Genomic DNA, 19601 nt, shown 5'->3' with positions numbered 1-19601 from the left:
CTTATTTCACTCAATGAAATGCAAATCAGTTGCTATCTTTTATTTAAGGTTATTTTTTCGATTTTCCTTTTGCTGTGCTATCTGCCACTGTTAAAATAAACCTACCATTGAAATGATACTGTTCTGAGACTTTTCATTTCTTTGTCATTGGACAAACTTACAAAATCAGTGAAGGGTCAAATAATTATTTCCTCCACTGTATATATATATATATATATATATATATATATATATATATATATATATATATATATATATATATATATATATATATATATATATATCGATATATATATATACCATATTTTTCGGACTATAAGACGCTCCGGACTATAAGACACACCCAGGTTTAGAGGACAATTCCAAGGGGAAAAAAATATACTAAACCTGTTGGCTCCATGGTCCAGGGGTGTCTAATATCCTTATTTATTTAAAGTGGAGCTGTGTGCACATGCAGTAACATCTGCCCACTAGTCCAAATAAACTGCCAGTCACCTAGGCGACTGTGGCAGTTCTATAGTGAGGGACTGTGAAACACAATCCTTTACCTTCGTAAATGTAAGCCTATATGTAGAACTTCATGCAGTCATATTTTCTTCAGTATTTTTTTTTTTTATTTGTATGTTTACCTGTTTAAATTACAGACTCTTTTAAAAAAATGTTAGATATCTCTTTCATTAAAAGCATATTATTATAGGTATAATTGGCATTTGATTTAGCAAACCTCCAAAAAAGAAGTTACATGCCCAAAACATTTATGTCACAAAGCTAGGATGTTAACATAATTACCAGATATGCTTCAATCAGCTGACAAATGCACAGATGGAGCCAAACAACAACACTGCCAAATGTCTAACATCTGCAGAACTTGGATACAGGAGACCTCAATTTATTCAAATTTCCACTAGAGCCATCTCTTTATACTGAGACGGAAGAGTGCAGCAGCTTTAAAAGGATAGAGCAGAGAAAGAGGAAGGTTAAAACATTACTTAACCTCTCTGTGCTACACAAGCTAGGAATCCACAAAAGAATCATATGGATATGGCACTGCCAGAACAGCCATCAGGGTATAAACAAAAGGAAATGACCACTTAAATCATGCAAACTAACCAGCTTATTTGTCCTTGAAGCATTATCATAATGCTGACTTTAAGTCATTACGTAACACAGGGGGGATAGCCAAGAGCGAAAGAACAGTCAGCTAATACGGCAACAAAAATAGTGAGCACTACAAAGCTGAAGATATAGATTCCTACTGTTATGAAATGCTTTAAATACTTGATTGCTATGCTCATTTTCTAGGTAACGGAATATGTGACTGGCAAATGCATTTATTTGTTTTTTACTTAAAGGGGCACTTTGACGAAAAATTGTGATATTTAAAATATGTGCAAACAAATAAATAAGAAGTAAGTTTTTTTCCAGAGTAAAATGAGCCATAAATTACCTTTCTCCTATGGTGCTGTCACTTACAGTAGGTAGCAGAAATCTGACAGAAGTGACAGATTTTGGACTAGTCCATCTCTTCATAGGGGATTCCCAGCAAGGCTTTTATTCCTTATACAGATATTCCCTAAAAAGGATTTAAACAATGATGCTGCCCCGCTTCCCTGCTCGCTACACAGTTTTTTGGCAGTTGGGCAGAGCAACTGCCATTCACTATGTACTTTTGAAAATAAATAAATCCCTGAGAATCTCCCCACGAAGAGATGGGCTAGTCCAAAACCTGTCCCTTCTGTCAGATTTCTACTACCTACTGTAAGTGACAGCAACATAAGAGAAAAGTAATTTATGACTCATTTTACTCTGGAAAAAAATGTACTTCTTATTTGTTTATGTTTGCACATATTTTACATTTTACAATTTTTCGCCATGGTGCCCCTTTAATCAGATGAGCAGCCTGCATGTATTACTGCTGTAATGTTTTAGGTATGTTTGATTGCAGGAAGGAAGATACAGATGGATTTACATGAATCATTTTTATACACACTTGCCCTCATTAATGCATAGTCTAGAAGCTAGCGTCTGTGATGGTATGAGGATGCACTAGTACACATGGCATGGTAAGTTGCTCATGTGGGAAGGCACAGTTAATGCTGAATTATAAATACACACTTTGTGGCAACTTTGATGCCATCCAGACAATATCTTTTTCAGGGAATGCCTTGCTAATTCCAGCAAGAAAGCGCCAAACCCCAGCTTGCATGTATTTAAATAGCATGACTCTTTAATAAACAGTCTAGGGGTTAAACTGCTGCGTCTGCAGACAATACCTGTCACAAACATTTGGCACATTATAAAACAAGATACGACAAAGATGACTTAAAAGTGCTGAGCGGCTGAAATCCAGGCAACTATGGGACTACATTTTACTTTCATATCTACAGCAACTGCTCTCTATAGTTCCCAAATCCTCATACAGTGTTGTTATAGAGACACTGAAGTCTCTTTTTTTTTACCTTAATCTCTTATCCATTCCGATCCAGCATTAAATCCTAAGCAGATTCGCCGCATCTCCGCAGCAAAACGAGTGATTTATGGCTTAGAAATAGACCTGCAAAGTTCCAGGGCTCGCATCCTTCTTCCTGTAAGAGGCAGAGCTTTGTGCTGTAGCCCTGCCTCCTCTCCAGTCAGTCTCTGTGGATCTCCACCTCTCCCCGCCCCTCTCAGTGAAAGAAGACTGAGAGGAGTGGGAATAAGCGGCGATCAGAGGAGATTGACTGTGGAGGAGGAAGAGCTACAGCACAAAGCTCTGCCTCTTACAGGAAGAAGGATGCGAGCCCTGGAACTTTGCAGGTCTATTTCTAAGCCATAAATAACTCGTTTTGCTGCGCGGATGCGGCGAATCTGCTTAGGATTTAATGCGGAATTGGAATAAATAAGAAATTAAGGTAAAAAAATGAGACTTCAGTGTCTTTTTAAAAGAAAAAGTGGTGCAGCACAATGGAAAACAACTCCGTCTTCCAACTGTGTGAAGCGTTTCTGACATCACAATTCAAAATAAATTCATTAGCAAGATTTATTGTATTCTGTCTTCATTTAAGTCTTAGGTTGGTTTTACACCTTGTTTTGGTATCCCTGAGCAATATCCATTCTCCTGCCACATCCCACCGCATCACAAAAATATGACAAACACATACGCTGACTTATATGCATGGCAAAGCCCCTGCTCAGTGACATACTCCCTGCTAGACAGGAAGTGTGTCACCTAGATTTCAGTCGGTCTGCTCATGCGCAATACGGCGCACTCAGTCGTTCACATTTACTGTGTCACACATTGACTTCCATTATCCCAACCACCATGCCTTAAGTGCAGTGCTTGCAGTAATTCATTGCAGGCTGTGCATCAAGATTGCAGCGGGATTAACACTTCCAGTGCAATGCAACACAGTAAGTGTAAACGGACTTATATTGCCATTGCGATCATGCAATGCACACTTGTAATACAAGTGTAAAAGGAGGCCTTATGCAAAGATCTCATTTCAGAATATATTATATATATATATATATATATATATATATATATATATATATACACATTTATAAACAGGGATTTTGCTTGTAAATGCTACCTTGGGCAGGAATGAAGTTATCACAGAGCAGTCAGAGAAATGTGTCTATCTTAGTAAATTGAGATTTTTTTCTACCGGCTTCTGCTCAGAAATGTAGTACAGTGGGTGAGATTTATTCGCCTTCCCACAGCCGGGTATAATGTATTTTATATTGCAATTCAGCCTGATTTAGAACAGTCCCTCCCATCACAAACACATATCAGGTGCTTTAAGTAAATTCTTATTTCTGTCTCTGTTCACACCTAAACCTGTCTCTCCTTTAGCAGAAACTTGCTGCAGTATCTCCGACACAAAAGTCACAAAGTTAGGAAAGCACATCCAAGCCTCGGAAGAAGCTACTATAGCAAAACGGTCGTCAGGCCATGCACCAGACGGCACCCACTGCCCATGCCACACCTCCATCATCTTATGCATAATAAGTATCAACTTGAATGTCATTGTCTTTATATAAGATGAACTTTTTTGACAAGAATTAAATGTCTCCTTGTTGTTGCAATATACTGCTTTAGCTCAGAGCACACCGCAATCTGAGTGGTCCTCTCCACGTGTGTGTTTCCGTGTGCCAACCCACTACTCTTGTTGTTGCTACACGAATGATAAAGATAACATAGAATGTGCAAACATGTTTGGACTCCATGCTAATCAGTAACAGTCTGCATGCATGGTGGATTAATTTGGCTTTGTAATATTTACAAGCTGACATATCATTGCATTCCAGCAGTTCTGGAGGTGTGTTCAGCTAACATGGACAACAAAGGGGTGTTATGCATATTTAGCAGTGATGCACTGTGGGACACCTCAGAGCTCACTCCAACCTGAATAATCAAACATGCCTTCTGTTTTAAAGAGAACCCGAGGTGGGTTTTGAGAATCCTATTAGCACACAGAGGCTGGTTCTGTATATAATCACCAGCCTCTGTTACTTTACTGTTCCCCCCCAGGCCCCTCCTGCGCTCTGCTGACCCCCATAAATCAAACCGCCATGCTAGCGACACACAGCGTCCCCCGCCTCCTCTATAGCGCCACATCCCGCCTGCGTCCCTTCCCTCTAATCAGCTTACAGAGGCGGGGAGGGAAGTGACGCAGACGGGGAGCGGCGCTATAGAGAAGGCGGGGGGAGCGGCGGAGAGTGACAGTCTGCATGTAAACAGCCTGCTATCGAAATGCTGCGTGTCGCTAACACGGGGTTTGATTAATGGGGACAACAGAGCGCAGGGGGGGGGGGGGGCTAGGGGGAACAGTATAGTAACAGAGGCTGGTGATTATATGCAGACCCAGCCTCTGTGTGCTAATAGGATTCTTAAAACCCACCTCGGGTTCTCTTTAAAGAACAAGCGACACCCATGCTAACCTAGAATTAAAAAACACATATATAAGTAGATAAATACTACTTCTACTTGCATAACAGATGTATTGTGTAATCCACGTACTGATTCCTGTGAATTTTATAAAGGAAAAGCAGAAAATCCTATTGTAGGCGGTGGCCACCTTGCCAAGCTAATGCTGACATCATATCCTCCCTGACTCTTGTTTTCCCCCCTCCCTTCTCTTGCTCATTGTGTATTCATTAGCTGCCCTCCTCCCAGAGTCTGCAGACACTCCCACTGAGGTGCATACTAGGAACTACACTGTCTTATACTCCAATCGCTGAGTCACCTCAGCCTTGCTTGTAAACACAAGTGAGCAGAGGGTGTTTCAGATAAGAAAGCTAGGCAGGGAAATAAATGGAAGCATAGGAATATATTATGGATAAAACGAACTCCCAGCATTCAACTCTTTGGCACTGTTTGGCACTAGGATCAGTGCTCATAAAGTATGTGATAACTCCAGCAAAAAAAGTTTTGCAAGTTTTGAATGCAGGATTAGCACCTTTATCACTTAATACACTCAGACTAGTTGCTGTTGAAATTTGATTTTTATGGTGACAATACCGCTTTAAAGAGGCAAACTTCTGTTTTTCATATCATCGTAGTAAGGAGGCTTTTTGGTCACTTTAGCCTATTATTATTATTGGTATCTTTTGTATTTATAAAGTGGCAACATGTTATGCAGTGCTGGACAATAAATAGGGAACACATACAATGTAAGCAAGGGGTGACAGACAGAGAGGTAGTAAACGATTATACAACATAGCACAAGGTTTTCCATGCAAACAGTATAAGATGCATGATTAAGTGCTTTTCCAGAGACCCAGCAATTCAAGTCACAGTTAGTCCATGGGGAGGGTGTCATAGCTGGTGTCATAAGCTGCCAAAGGCTTACAATGTAAAGGCCCCTTACACACTCCTATGAGTTCTGGTTCACCATGAGCTTGCTGGTCAATAAGTAACTCTTAATAAAATATATGAGTTTAGCTGATTGTTCATTGTGCTGGGCATTAAATCAAAGGAGAAAAAAATAAAATAAATCCACTTCTGTTCTTCTATAGTTATCTATGCTGTACTAAACTGCCCTCTTCTCCTGCCATCTTTGCTCTTTGTATTCCAATTAAAAAGACAGTGAAGGGAGAAAAAAAACTATGCTGACAGCAGGAATATCAAATGCAATTAAGACAAATTAATATTGAATAAATGCACTTAAAAAACACAATGGCTTAACTGCTGAAGTCTGCAAATTTGCTTTAGTACAGCAAGGTTAGACTTTAACTATATTCACAAACAAATAGTGGAAAAAAAAGAGAACTTGGCATGACAATCAGACGTACATGTTATTTGGCTACCAATACTGTCTCAACAATGCAGAAAGCGAGGCACCCATAAATATTAGATCGTTATAACAAGCAGACATCTACTGTTTGCCCAAAACCGTTGCAGGCATATTTACTAGATCTCTGACAGGAGTAAAAGATATGAACAGGTTGGCTTTTTCCAGCTGAGAGATTTTTGCTCTTTCAGATGTAACAACATTAGTGAAGGTGACGGCAGGACACAATACAAATTTCGGAGATTCTCACTGGTTTTTTCCTATATTATGAAAGATTAATATGGCATCTTCAAATGCGTGTGTGGTGTATAATTCTATTACTGACGGCATGCCATAGAAAGGCAAGGGGAGTAAAAACAATATTAACTGTAAACGGAATGAAACATATCTTAACATTATGGCCCTGAACTGAACAGATTCTAGGTTTAGATCTGAACACTGCATCCTGTGTTATACAAACGAAGGTCTAAGCAGTGACTTGTAGAACAAAGCTATACAGGTTTTCATCCAGTGCATATTTTAAAAATGTAACCTTTAAATTATATGTATACTTTTTTTTTTTTTAAAGCTCAGCTCTAAATTCAGAACTTATTTACCTACACATCGGAAATCAGTGGCATCTGAGTGTATTTTTCATTTAGTTTCAGTACAAGTATAATTTATGATTAGATAAATAAAAATAAATAAAACCTTATTTTGCAATATGTAAAGCCCTATTTTAATTCTTAGAAAGACTGAAAAGGGGATTATGCCATGACTCACACCATTATCATGTTAGTTGTAGTGGTTTCAGGGAAATGGCCTTTGTAAAACTATGTCATATTACCCAGAAATCTGCACACAATGTACAGAGCTGCCATACATGTGGGAGTTCCTTCCTCTCCACAAATCAAAGGAAATCATCTGACCTCACTCAGCTGCTTCCTCTGTAGCATAGAGTGGCAGGGTATGCATATCTGTGTCCATATTAAAATACACCCTGACAGCCGTTCCCTGACTACCTCATTAGGTAATGCTGATAATGGAGGGGTTAGACAGCTTACAGGCGGCTATTCAGCCAACCAGGCTGTTTCAGCTTTGCAAACCCAGCAAGCCAGCTAATAACAAATGAAGAACGCAAACATGGCTTATGTGAAAAGCTGTTCATGCTACATACCACATGGTATGCAGTAAATTAATAAAATAAAAACAAATATTTTAAGTAATAGAACAAGCACAAGAGCATTGGATAAAAGACCAACGCAGGGTATGTGACAAAAAGGAGGAAATCTGCTGTAGTATTTCTACCCAAAAGAGAGAGTACCAATACGTTTGTATTATACTCACAACTCTAGGTTACCAGTAAGGGAACCATCAAATAAAGCTTTCAGGGTAAACGAGACACATTGCCATCCCAACAGAAGGTTGAAAAATAAAAATGCCAACACACACCCAAGCATGCACAGCATGAACTGAATATGCCGCCCCCCTCCCCCCCCCCCCCCAAAAAAAAAAGAGGGGTGGTGTTGGGGGAAGCTCCCTCTCTTTCTAAAAAAAGAAAAAAAGACAAAAAGTAAGGTAACATGGAAAAGAAGAAGAAAAAACTCTGAAGTCAAGTAACAACGTTGTCTGATAACATTTGACCACTTTCCCGGATTCCCTAAACTCTCTACTGTATCCTGTATCTTTGATCTTCTATTTGCATACCATCTGGCTTTTTAGAAAACATAAATTACATAGTTTAAAAAAAGCAACATTTGATACAAAATAACAGCAATTGTTGTTACTACCAGCTAGTTGCGCGTGCTACGCTGTATGGGGTTGGAGTGTGAGCTATCCCGCAATACACGTACACCATCCAATCAGCCACGGGGGGGGGGGGGGGGAAGAGGTGGTGGTGGTGGGCGGACACAACACTGCAGCCAATCAGAGCAGAGTGGGGCAGGACAGGAGGGATGTATGCGGGCCAGAGAGACACACATATACACAGGGGATGGCTTGGAAGTAATTATAGTAGGTTTTATTGCAGGACCAGGAAAAATTAGCACCAGTTGGCTTGTCAAAGAACACTAATTGAAATACCTCTTTTTGTGCTACATAGCATCTCTCTACAAAAGCAAAATTTCAGACTTCAGCAGTGAAGCCTTGTGTTTTATGTACACAGCCCCATATATAATACCACTATATGCCTAGTATTGTATATCTGAAGACTGTACACTAACACTACCGATGTCGAAGGGACAGGAAGTGAACAGATTTCTCCTCAGTTGGGACACAGTCATTAGTAACAACTAATAGATATTAGATAAACCTCCCCTATTGCATCCAAACTAAAAAACAAAATGTTGAAGACAAGATGGGCTGTAGACCATGGAAAATGCACCTGCTGGAGTAAATAAATAATAAAGAATTTATTATTAGTTTTCCTGTTCCAATTGAATTATGTCTTCATTTAATGAGAACCTTTACTAAATATGAGCCAAAGTGCATTGTCTTTTTATAAACAAAGTTGAACTAGGGAGGTTTTGTAAGCAATATTTAAATATTTAGGAAATGAGCTTAGCAACATTAATTATATATTATCTTCTGTAATATACTAGACTGTAAATAAATAATGAGTATTTACTTTTTATCAGTTAAAATCTGACATGCTGACATGCTGTGATCTATTATTTACCACACATATTCGACAATGGTGAAAGACCTGACCTCTTTAGATTGTTTAAAATAAAATGTTTATTAAATTGTAACTCCAGGCAAGTGTAAATAATTGCCACTTAGTTCAGAAAAGTGCTCAATAATAATAAATTATTAAATGCATGTAAATTAAAGCTAATAAAAGTACCCACATCTGTCTTAGCATTGCCTCTTATTACACTCCTGCAATATAGGGTGCCTGATTTTTAACCACTTAAGGCCTCAGTCGTTTTCACTTTATGCATCCGAGCAATTTTCACCTCCCATGCATTAGCCTATAACTTTATCACTACTTATCACAATGAACTGATCTATATCTTGTTTTTTCCGCCACCAATTAGGCTTTCTTTGGGTGGTACATTTTGCTAAGAGCTACCTTACTGTAAATGCATTTTAACAGTAAGAATAAGAAAAAAAAACGGAAAAAATTCATTATTTCTCAGTTTTTTGCCATTATAGTTTTAAAATAATACATGCCTCCATAATTAAAACCCACGTATTGTATTTGCCCATTTGTCCTGGTTATTTCACCGTTTAAATTATGTCCCTATCACAATGTATGGCAACAATATTTTATTTGGAAATAAAAGAGCATTTTTTCCATTTTGCATCCATCACTATTAACAAGCTTATAAAAGAAAATATAGAAATATTTCATCTTTACATAGATATTTAAACATTTTAGACCCTTAGGTAAATATTTACATGTTTTTTTTTATTGTAATTTTTTTTTTATTTTTACTAAACATTTTATGTGGGTATTTTTGGGAGGGTGGGATGTAAATAGTGTTTTATTTGGGGAAACATTTTTTTTTACTTTTAGATGTAGTTTTACTTTTTGGCCACAAGATGGGCCAAAGATGAGTTTGTTTACATGACATCACTCTAAGCGTACAATGTACGCTTAGAGGGACATAGGAGTCAGAAAAAGCGAAGCTTCCGAGAGAAGCTGTCGCTTTTTCTGCGGGGGAGAGGAATCAGTGATCGGGCACCATAGCCCGATTCATTGATTCCTGGGCTAACGAATCCATGGCCAGGAGCACTCGTGCACCCGCGTGAACGCCCGCGGGAGCGCGCATGTCTTCCTTGACGTTTTTATACGTCAAGGAGGACAAAGTGGTTAAGACAGCTGCAAAAGAAAATTTGACTGGAGCAACCAATGAACAGTTGAAACCTAACTACAGTAGTGTGTCTGTTATCCGGCACCGATGGGGATTGGCTGATGCTGGAAAAGTGTGCGTTCTGTTTGCTTGAGACTCAATCTTAACAATAGGTCTAGCTAATACAGTAGAATGGCCTCAATTCATGAAGTGTTTTCAAACGTTTTACCAAACATTTGGTAAATTAACAAATTAATTAGGGTTAAGTTTGTCTTCATGAAAGTTACCGAATGGTTATCCACAATTTTATCAAACGTTTGATAAATGTTCGGTAACAGTTTGATAAGTTGACGGTAAAAAGTGTGAAGTTTGCATTCATGAAGTAAAAAGTGTAAAGTTTGCATTCATGAAGTAAAAAGTGGGCGTGGTTTAGCGTTGATTACCAAACAGAACATCTCCTGCCGGGATAGAAATAGGGTCAGGCTGATTTCAGTGCGTCACAGGCTTTTTCAAGGTGTGACAACTTCCCTTTCCCCAAGATGTACCACCTGGAATGGAAGGACTAGTGGGAAGGCTTCAGAGGTCAAAGGGGAGTGTAACGATCGGTGTAACACAGAGAGGATCTGATTACCGGTGATCTGCAGTATCACTGGAAATACAGATATTTACCTGGTTGATGATCTGCAGTATCACCGATAATCAGATATACAAGCTAACCTCTGGACACCTGAGTAGAGTGTATGGTGCAAACAGTAATAATGAGAGGACTGGGCCTCAGAGCAGTAAGGAGTACTGCCCAATTCCTTCTGGACTCTCCCGGAGGGAGGAGTCAGCCTGAGAGAAGGAGTGACAGAACGAGAGTGACACTCTAAAGGAAGTGCCACTATCAGGACTGGGAACCGCCTCTAACAGTAAGGTCAGCTCTCGAGGTCGGACAGATCAGGTCGTAACCACACGGACAGACAAGGTACAGATTTAGAAGGCAAAGGCGGAGTCTAAAGTACAGGCAGGGTTCGGCAACAGGGTATCAGAAATATCGGGGTACAAAATCAGAAGGCAGATGCAGAGTCTATGGACGAGCCGGGGTTCGGCAACAGAGAAACAGAATGACAAAGTACAGGATCAGAGTTCAGGAGAATGGTCAGGCAGGCAGAAGGTCATAACAGATAATCACAATCAAACTAGTACTTTAAGCTATCAACAGAATCTAGCTAAGTGTAGGATTACAGCTCCAGCTGGTCCCGGCACACTTAAGGATCTGACTAAGGTCTGAGTGCTACCACGTTGTGTTCGCAACGCCAGACAACCAGCAACTGAACAGCCGGCAGTATATATACACAGGCATCATCCCAGCACCTCCCTAAGTGCTGGACCAATCAGGAGTGGAGCCAGAGTCAGCTGACCAGCCTGGTCAGCTGACCCATTTCTGGGTGTCATAAAATCCCTGCCTCAGTGCGCGCGCGCGTGTCACCCTAAACCTAGAGGGACTACGAGTCCCAGCCACACCAGCACTGTCTCTGCCAGCTGCGGGAGCCGTCGCACTGCACGCGCATGCGGCGGCTTCTCCGCGTTCGCCGCAGTTCTCGCGGCATGCGACAGCTTCTCCATGCTGCGCCGCCATGCCGGACGTGGAAGCAGCCGCTCTGCTCTGAGAGCAAGCGGCTGCCTTTCCGTGTTTTCTCACAGGGAGAAACTCAGTTACTATAGTAGTTTGCACTTTTTGTCCTGGGTGCTAATATGGAACAAACTAATCATGGAGATTTCAATGCAAATAACCTCTGAATATGTACATTTCATCGCATGATGCATTTATTTCACTCCGAGGTCACTTTAAATGTCTTGTTCTTGGTCCTAAGCTTGGCACAAATCTTTTCCTTTCCTGATTTTTTTTTTTTTAAAGTGACATTTTTTACAACTTTTTGTAGCAGTGATTTTATACAATGAAGAGAAACTGTCCGATAGACACAAATACACTCGATGAAGTTATGTCAGTAAAAAAAAAATAAGAGAGTGAGACCAAAACAAAATATTAATTTTTGTTTTCAGTTTTGTCACTGATAATAAGTTAGCATCACAGAAAGCTTAGTTCTGCTTGGCATCCCATTGTTAATGCCCTGTTCATTAATTTAACAAACTGTCAAGAGAGTATGTTAAAATGGGCCAGCTTTATCAGTAGAATTTCTTTTAATTAAATTTTCTGGAGTGACACAATGGCAGCCATTAATTTACAATGGGAATTCTTTAGTAGCACGAAGACCTAAGCTTAAAATCATATTTAAAACATGCACTTTTGTGTTTTTTTTTATTTGGGACGAAGGTGAAAGTGTGGTCTGTGTAAATTTTTTCACTGTTCATTGCTATGGTTTTATGAGGCGAACTACAGGACTACAAGCTAATCTACACATTGGAAAGCATAAACCTCTTTTGTAGGCTGTTATTTTCTCTCATCTTTAGAGTCCCGGCTCCCCCCAAACGCTGTCAGGACAGGGGGGTTTAATTTACCAGTCTGCTCCTCCAAAGTTTGAGTTCTACGACCCCTTCCCTTTCAATATGATAATCTTCTGAGTTTCTCTATCCAACAACAAAACTTACATAATTCAGAGACATGCAAGAGGCTTGACATCTGAAGTTCAGTAATTTATGGTAACCGTCCCAGGTTTTGGGGCCTCTCTATGTCCTGAACTGAACACAAAGTAGTGGTGATATATAGGAATATTTAAAGTGATATTTCAGATTAACTACAGTTAATTACAAAATAGGAAAAAAAAACATTTTTTTTGTCCCACTGCCATACCAGAAATCATAAGTGCCCAGGAAACTCAAAGACAAGGTTTCTGACCACTTGCATCTACAATCCTGCAGCCAATTACGTATTGGAGAAGAGTGTGACATCATTACGCCACATCACTTGGTGACGCATTCATTTCCAAGCAGCTACTTAGATGCGATTCTTGGAAAAGGCATATTGACATATGCGCTGCCCACATAGCTGCTGAGGAAAAAAATGTGGGCAGGTGAACCTCCAGCCTTGAACAGTCAGTGACAGCAGGATGATCATAAAGCAACATAGCAAATAACAGGTGTCTTGTAAACAGTAATATTCTCACTTTATGAGTACATTATCATATTAAGGGAGGAATCCATGAAGTTTACCTGGATTAGGTACTGCATAAAATACTTGTAGTTTATACTTTTCACTAATAAATCTTTAAACATTTCTATTTTAATATTTTTATAAGTTACCAGCCGGCTGTCCAATAGCCCTTCCTCTTCTCTCCTTTGGCAAGCTCTCCTCTGTACCCACACAGCTCTTCTGCTCTCCCCCTTTTATCACCATACATTTTCTTTGGAAACTTTGTGTTTCCTCTGATTCCTGTTCATCCGGTTTATTTCCGTGCAGCACTATTGAGCGCTCTGGCACTGCACACCTGTTTCCTGTTTTGTTTTTTTTTGTTTTGTTTTCTTTGGTTACAAGTAATCACAGCTTGAGTAGTGTTTGAATGATACAATACAATAATACAATAACATTTCTATAGCGCTTTTCTCCCATAGGACTCAAAGCGCGCCCAGACTGGTGCTGCTGCTCTCTTAGGCTTCTCCAGACATTACATCTCATTTCTGCTACTTTAAACCTCTTAATGGAAAGACTGGACCGAAATTTCAGTGGATCCTAATGTATCACTTCTCCAGCAACACCTATAACCTTTCAGAACACCTGGATTACTTGGGATGGCAAAGATTTAAGCTGGATTGGATCTTCCTTGGTATCACACACTGCTGGACACTGCAAACCTTCCTTGGAATTGACCTGAGACCTTAAAGACTTTCTGCCTCTTTGTGCCTGCCGTCTCCCATCCTGTGAGTAACTTTCATCGATTATCTACAGCATCTATGCTCAATAGACTATATTTTTCTACATATATTATATATTATATCTTCAAACTCCTAAACAAAGGACTGTGTTTTCAAATCCATGCTGTCCATCCATACATCTCTGTGTAAGGACAAGCTCCAGACACAACACAATGACTGTGAGCACAACTCCATAGACAATACAGTGAGGATGTCAATTACTGACACAGACATATGCTTATTTGAGGACTATGCCTGTCCCAAAACGTGAAAAGGACCTCTCCCCGTGTTTCAATAAATATATTTGCATGGGATATCTGAATGGTAAACAGGGCAAAAATGTAAAATCACACATAGGTAATTCTTGCTAAAGCCTTAGCAAAGGGTCCAGTTTTATTAGTATTCTAAAATGATGGCCCTGTAACGTGTGTGTCGTGTGCTTCTGTCTAAGGTGTTTGCACAATTGCCTCAGTAAGTTGTCCAGAACAGAAGGCCTATGAATTCCTTAGGCAAAGGACACACTTGTCTAAGTTTTCTGTGCGCATTTTTCTGCTAGCGTTTTCTGCACACCATGTGTGTTTGTATGAAGAAAAATGCATGCTTTGTTCACATCATGTAATTGATGGAGAACACTGATAAAGTGTGCAGAATTATCCTGCAGGATGTCCGATTTTTCCCTGTGTGTGAAAAACACATTAAACTTGAACTACCCCATTGATTAACATGAGTTCTCAGTTTAAATCAGTTTTTCTGTACAGAAAACACAAAGGAAAACAGTTAAGCGTGTCACCTGCCTTAAAGTGAATCTGATGCAAGAGGTATATGGGGGCTGCAATATTTATTTATTTTTAAACAATACCAGTTGCCTGGCTGTCGTCCTGATCTCTTTGGCTGCAGTAGTGTGTGAAGCACACACTTGAAACAAGCATGCAGCCAGTCAGATTTTCATCAGAAACACAGGCAGTGGATCAACAGGTCAGCCAGGCAACTGGTATTATTTCAAATTAAATAAATACGGCAGCCTCCCTCTCACTTCAGGTACCCTTTAATGTAAAAAAAAAACAAAAAAACTTTACATCATTTTATTTATTTTTTGACTACATACATTTCTGATTCTGACTGAATTGGTTTATAAACTTTGAAAAAATTGATTGAAGTTGAACTCCTGCCCTTCCTTACTAGTGATAAAACCATGAAGGTAAGGCTCTGTTTACATGGGTGGTTTTGCGGAAAGGAAACGGTAGTGATTTACCAATCTGTATAACTGCTACTGTTAACCTACTGACTCATTTCCACAGACAATGTTAGGTGGCAGCAAGGTTGTAAGTGGTTAAAAGATTGCTACATGTAGTGCCCAGATTGTGGCAACCACCCTCAACTAAGTATGTGTAGACAAACCATAGCACTTTCTATGCAGAAAACTATGGAGTTCACTGTGGAGGTTAAATGGCTGGTTTAGCCGCCTCATAACTACTGACAGTCAGCCAATCTCTAACATTTTGAAAAGAAAAATGTGTTTTTTTTATTTCTTTATAAAAAATAATAACATATATATTATTTTTTTTCAGGATCCGGAATTTTTTCACTACTAACCATTCTGACATGCAGTTTTCAATGCAGGCTACATTTTCCTTAGCAATGATTCTACTGGGACTTTTAGGGAAGGATTTCTAGGGAATGATTTGACTTTAAATGCTACAAAAATAAATAAATAACTGTTACAGAACCAAAAATAACCAGAAGGGACCAGATCACTTCACCTGGATTACAACAGTCATACAGTGCAAAATGAATGCTGGCTTATTCCGTCTGGTCAATGTTGTGCTGCAAGCAGATTGCCATTGAATTTTTATTATGTAGGCTTAATACAAAAATAATGGAAGAGGCTCATGTTCTAGTAGCTGGCTCTTAAATGATGCATTGTAGAAATCTTTCAAACAGCACTATGCCCCATGCTGATTGAGGATGACATCCCATATGAGACATACTGAGGTAGACTGGCACGGCAAATAATTGTACTGATAGGATATCACTTTGCTGGGCTGTAACTCTACATTGCTGCAGCTGAAGCAGTTCCAAATGACTTACCATCAATACGGCTAACCAGTTCCTCCAGCATTTTCACTTTCTTCTGAATCCCTGGCTGTGCAAAGGTGTAGTTATCCTGCAAAGAACAAGAAGAAAGATAGCAGTGAAGCATTCAGCTGCTGCAGCTATTACTGGCAAGAGAGAGAGTTTTACACAAAGCTTATTTAAGATTTTTACTACACAAAACACCTAATATGAACATATTACTCCTATGTTAATAAAACACTTGAAAAGGTGATGCGGTGTGAAATATAGGTGTTATTAGTAAGATAGCTTGAGTTCCTGTTAACATATCCATGAATAGCTTGCACTTCAAAGTTTCACTCCCTTTAAGTCTATGGCAAGTCTGGCATTTCAACACTGCACTAATTTAACCTGCACTTTTCTCTCTCACTCTTTGTGACAAAAGCAAGTTTTGAATGAGGATAATACCATTTATTGGCTAGCTTGAAATAATAAGCTTTTGGCTATACCGCCTTCAGCAGACTCGAATCCTGTATGCTGACAAGTTGATTAACATTCTTAACATAGTGTTAGTTTCTTTAGTATTAAAATTAAGTAAATCTCTTCTTCCTTCCAAAGACATGTTTAAGCAAGGAGGGAAAAATCCATACTTTACATATTACCTAATTAATAAAAAAAAAAACTCAAGCTGAAAAGAATCCTGATATAGTCACGTAACGCGTATCTCCACAAATCCGGCAGCATTTCTGTAAAAGAAAATTATAGTTAGCTGCACTGCCTTGTCACCTGAAGCCATCCTGAAGACCCCGCATTACCTGACTCCCAGCTCCCTCCTCCTCTCCCTAGAAAACCGCTTATATGTTTACTGCAGTAAACATCTTGGCGTCACCTTGGGGCCACACGCTGGAAGTCGGGTGATACGGGGTCTTCGGGATGGCTTTGAGGTACAATGCATCGCAGGTAACTATAACTTTCTTTTACAGGAAGGATTTTAAGATTAGGCTGGAGATGCACTTTAAGTATCGGAGTATGGCAGTGTGCTTCAACAAGGATACGGAAGTGCCAGTTAAAGAAATAGATGGTAACGAGAAGTTACATTGAACCTCCAGACTAAAAATCTACTAATCAGCACTGAAAACGCTTGGTGTGGTGAGTTCTAACAATGCTAACAGCACACAGAGGCTGGGTCTGCATATACAAACTACCAGTCTGACGCTAACCCCCCCCCCCCCCCCCCCCCCCCCCCCAAAACTACCTGCCTGACACCCAACTACCTGGCTTCCCCCTCCCTAAACTCCTCAGACGGCAGAGAATTGACAGCAGGCAGGTAGTTGGGGGGGTGTTAGCGTCAGACTTTGTATGGGTGGGCAGGAGGGGGGCTAGGCATCAGGCACATAGTTTGTGTGTGTTGAGCGAGGGTGGCTTTTAGTCTTCAGGAAGGAAGTTTGTGAGGAGAGATTTAGGGTTAGGCGGCAAGTAGTCTGTCTATGTGTGGGGAGGGGTATGGGGTTAGACATCAGGCAGGTAGTTTGCGGGGGTGGGGGCGTTTATACATCAGGTAGGTAGTTTGTGCAAGGGGGATTAGGGTTAGGCGTCATGTAGGTAGTTTGTGCAGGAGGGGGTGGGCATCAGTTAGGAATTTTGTCTTAGGGTTAGGCGTCAGGTTGGTAGTTTGTGGCAGCGGGGTTATGGTTAGGCGTCAGGGGGAGGGTTCTGTGTGAAATTAGGCTTATGGTGCCCTTACATGGTACAATTTTTTTTTTTATTTTTTTTTAATAGATAAGTTTTTTTTTTTATTATTTTTTTTTTTATTTTATTGTACCGTGTATGAGCACCTTTAGTCATAGTACAATATCGGTATGTAATTCCAATATTTTACACTTTAATAGCAAAATTATGCTACTAAATACCAATATTTTACTATTGGCATTACTGGGCACCCAAATTTCCGTGCTTCTTTTTTTAATAGATGCCTTGGGTAGCCAGGTAGGTAGTAGCAGTGAGTGGGGAACATGTTAATTAGTGGTGTTTTTATACATAACCTGGGGCTTCCACCAACCCTATGAAGTGCATGGGCTTGTTTATGGTCTCCACGGCCGCTCCATTCTCTCGTTATCCCTGCCGGTAATCTGGGCAGTCACTGCCAGCCATGCTTTTCTGTGCAGTGATGTACACCTGCACAGGCACGGAATGCTTTCTGCAGCAACAGGAGTGTGCTGGCTGCTGTGTATGTGCAGAAGAGTTTGCCTGAAAGTGAATGGCTAGATTACTGGTGAGAATAACAAGAGAACGGTGCGGCTGGAGAGATGGCGAGGGAGCCCATGCACCTCATGGGGCTGGGGGAAGCACCAGGTTAAGTATAAATACACCACTAATTAACATCTCAGGTTTCCTTTAAACCAGGACTGTGGAGTTGGTACAAAAATCATCCGACTCCTCAGTTTATGAAACCACTGACTCCAGGTACCAGTGGCATAGCAATAGGGGGTGCAGAGGTTGCGACTGCTCCAGGGCCCTTGCGCCAGAGGAACCCTGTCTTAACTGCAGTAGTAGCTCTTTATTGGTCCTGTGCTGGTAATAATCACTTCTATAGATGCTTTGAATAGTAGTCATTAACACACTGTTCCCCGTCTCTTTCTTTCACCTCTGACACTGGTTGTCCTTGGCAAGTTTTAGTGTGACGTATCAAACGTGCGCAAATCTCATTAGCGCGACTTAATTTTAGCGGGGGGCACTGCTTAATAAATTGTCTTTGTGCTACCATTAATATATTTGCACACAGGAAGGATATGGATTTGGGCTGGGGATGCCGTGAAATGGTCCTCTAGTTTGTGTTTTCCCCCCAGGCCAAAAGGTCTCAGTCCTGCCGCTAATACAGTACTATACCTAACCCCACTCTATATACATCCATAAATATTAAAATACAGCACAATAATTGAAAATATATTAACCTTGGGGGAGCCATTGAACCCAGTGTTTAAGCACAGCAGAGCACACAACCACCCTAATGCCGGGCATACACGGCGAGGTGCGCTGTTATCAATCGAGCCACTGATGGCTCGATTGATAATATCCGACAGGTCCTATGACCTGCCGGATAGATTCCCCGCTCGATCCCAGCAGGGAATCGATCGGCTGATAAGGAGCGCCGGCGGGGACGAGCGGGAATCGATCTGCAGGGACGCGGCGGGAGTTGATCCGGCGGCTAATCAGTGTATGCCCAGCATTAGAAGTTGGCCTTCACCACTGTGAGTACTGCCAGTGATTTGTGCTGGTTGGTTGAGACTGTCGGTTAGTTGAGTTCCAAGACTCTGCAGTATTATCTTTGGAACTAAACTTTTCACATGTAAAAACTCAATATATAGCTTTGATTTACTGCAGCTATGCACTTGTTTATATAGGCTTAAGATCATTATTGCCTAGCTACATTCCTATTATTGCACTGACATTTTGTAGTTGCTCACCATGGGCCTGATGCGCTAAACTGCGGTAAAGTTGCCTTATGCAGGGAGCTCACTGCAGTTTTACTGTTACTAACGAAAGATGAGCACTACATGTTAACCCTTTAGCGCTGTGGGTGTTACCACAATAACATTGGATGCGATGGTTAACATGAAGTGCTCCCTTGCCGTTCGTAACTGTAAAA

At 40.4% G+C, this 19601-nt stretch overlaps 1 protein-coding gene across 1 annotated transcript in view; it reads right to left on the bottom strand.

Moving 5' to 3' along the window:
• Positions 1 to 19601, bottom strand: part of LOC137563632 (TBC1 domain family member 22A-like) — a 640427-nt gene that overhangs the window by 317950 nt on the left and 302876 nt on the right. Inside the window, exon 10 of the mRNA XM_068276327.1 lies at positions 15992 to 16067. Within this exon, the coding sequence (XP_068132428.1) occupies positions 15992 to 16067 (76 nt within the window). The remainder of the gene's footprint in view (positions 1 to 15991; positions 16068 to 19601) is intronic.

Source organism: Hyperolius riggenbachi, chromosome 3 (genome assembly GCF_040937935.1).
Source record: "Hyperolius riggenbachi isolate aHypRig1 chromosome 3, aHypRig1.pri, whole genome shotgun sequence".
NCBI lineage: Eukaryota > Metazoa > Chordata > Amphibia > Anura > Hyperoliidae > Hyperolius > Hyperolius riggenbachi.
Note: the sequence above shows the minus strand (reverse complement) of the source record. Positions and strands in the feature narration are given on the sequence as shown.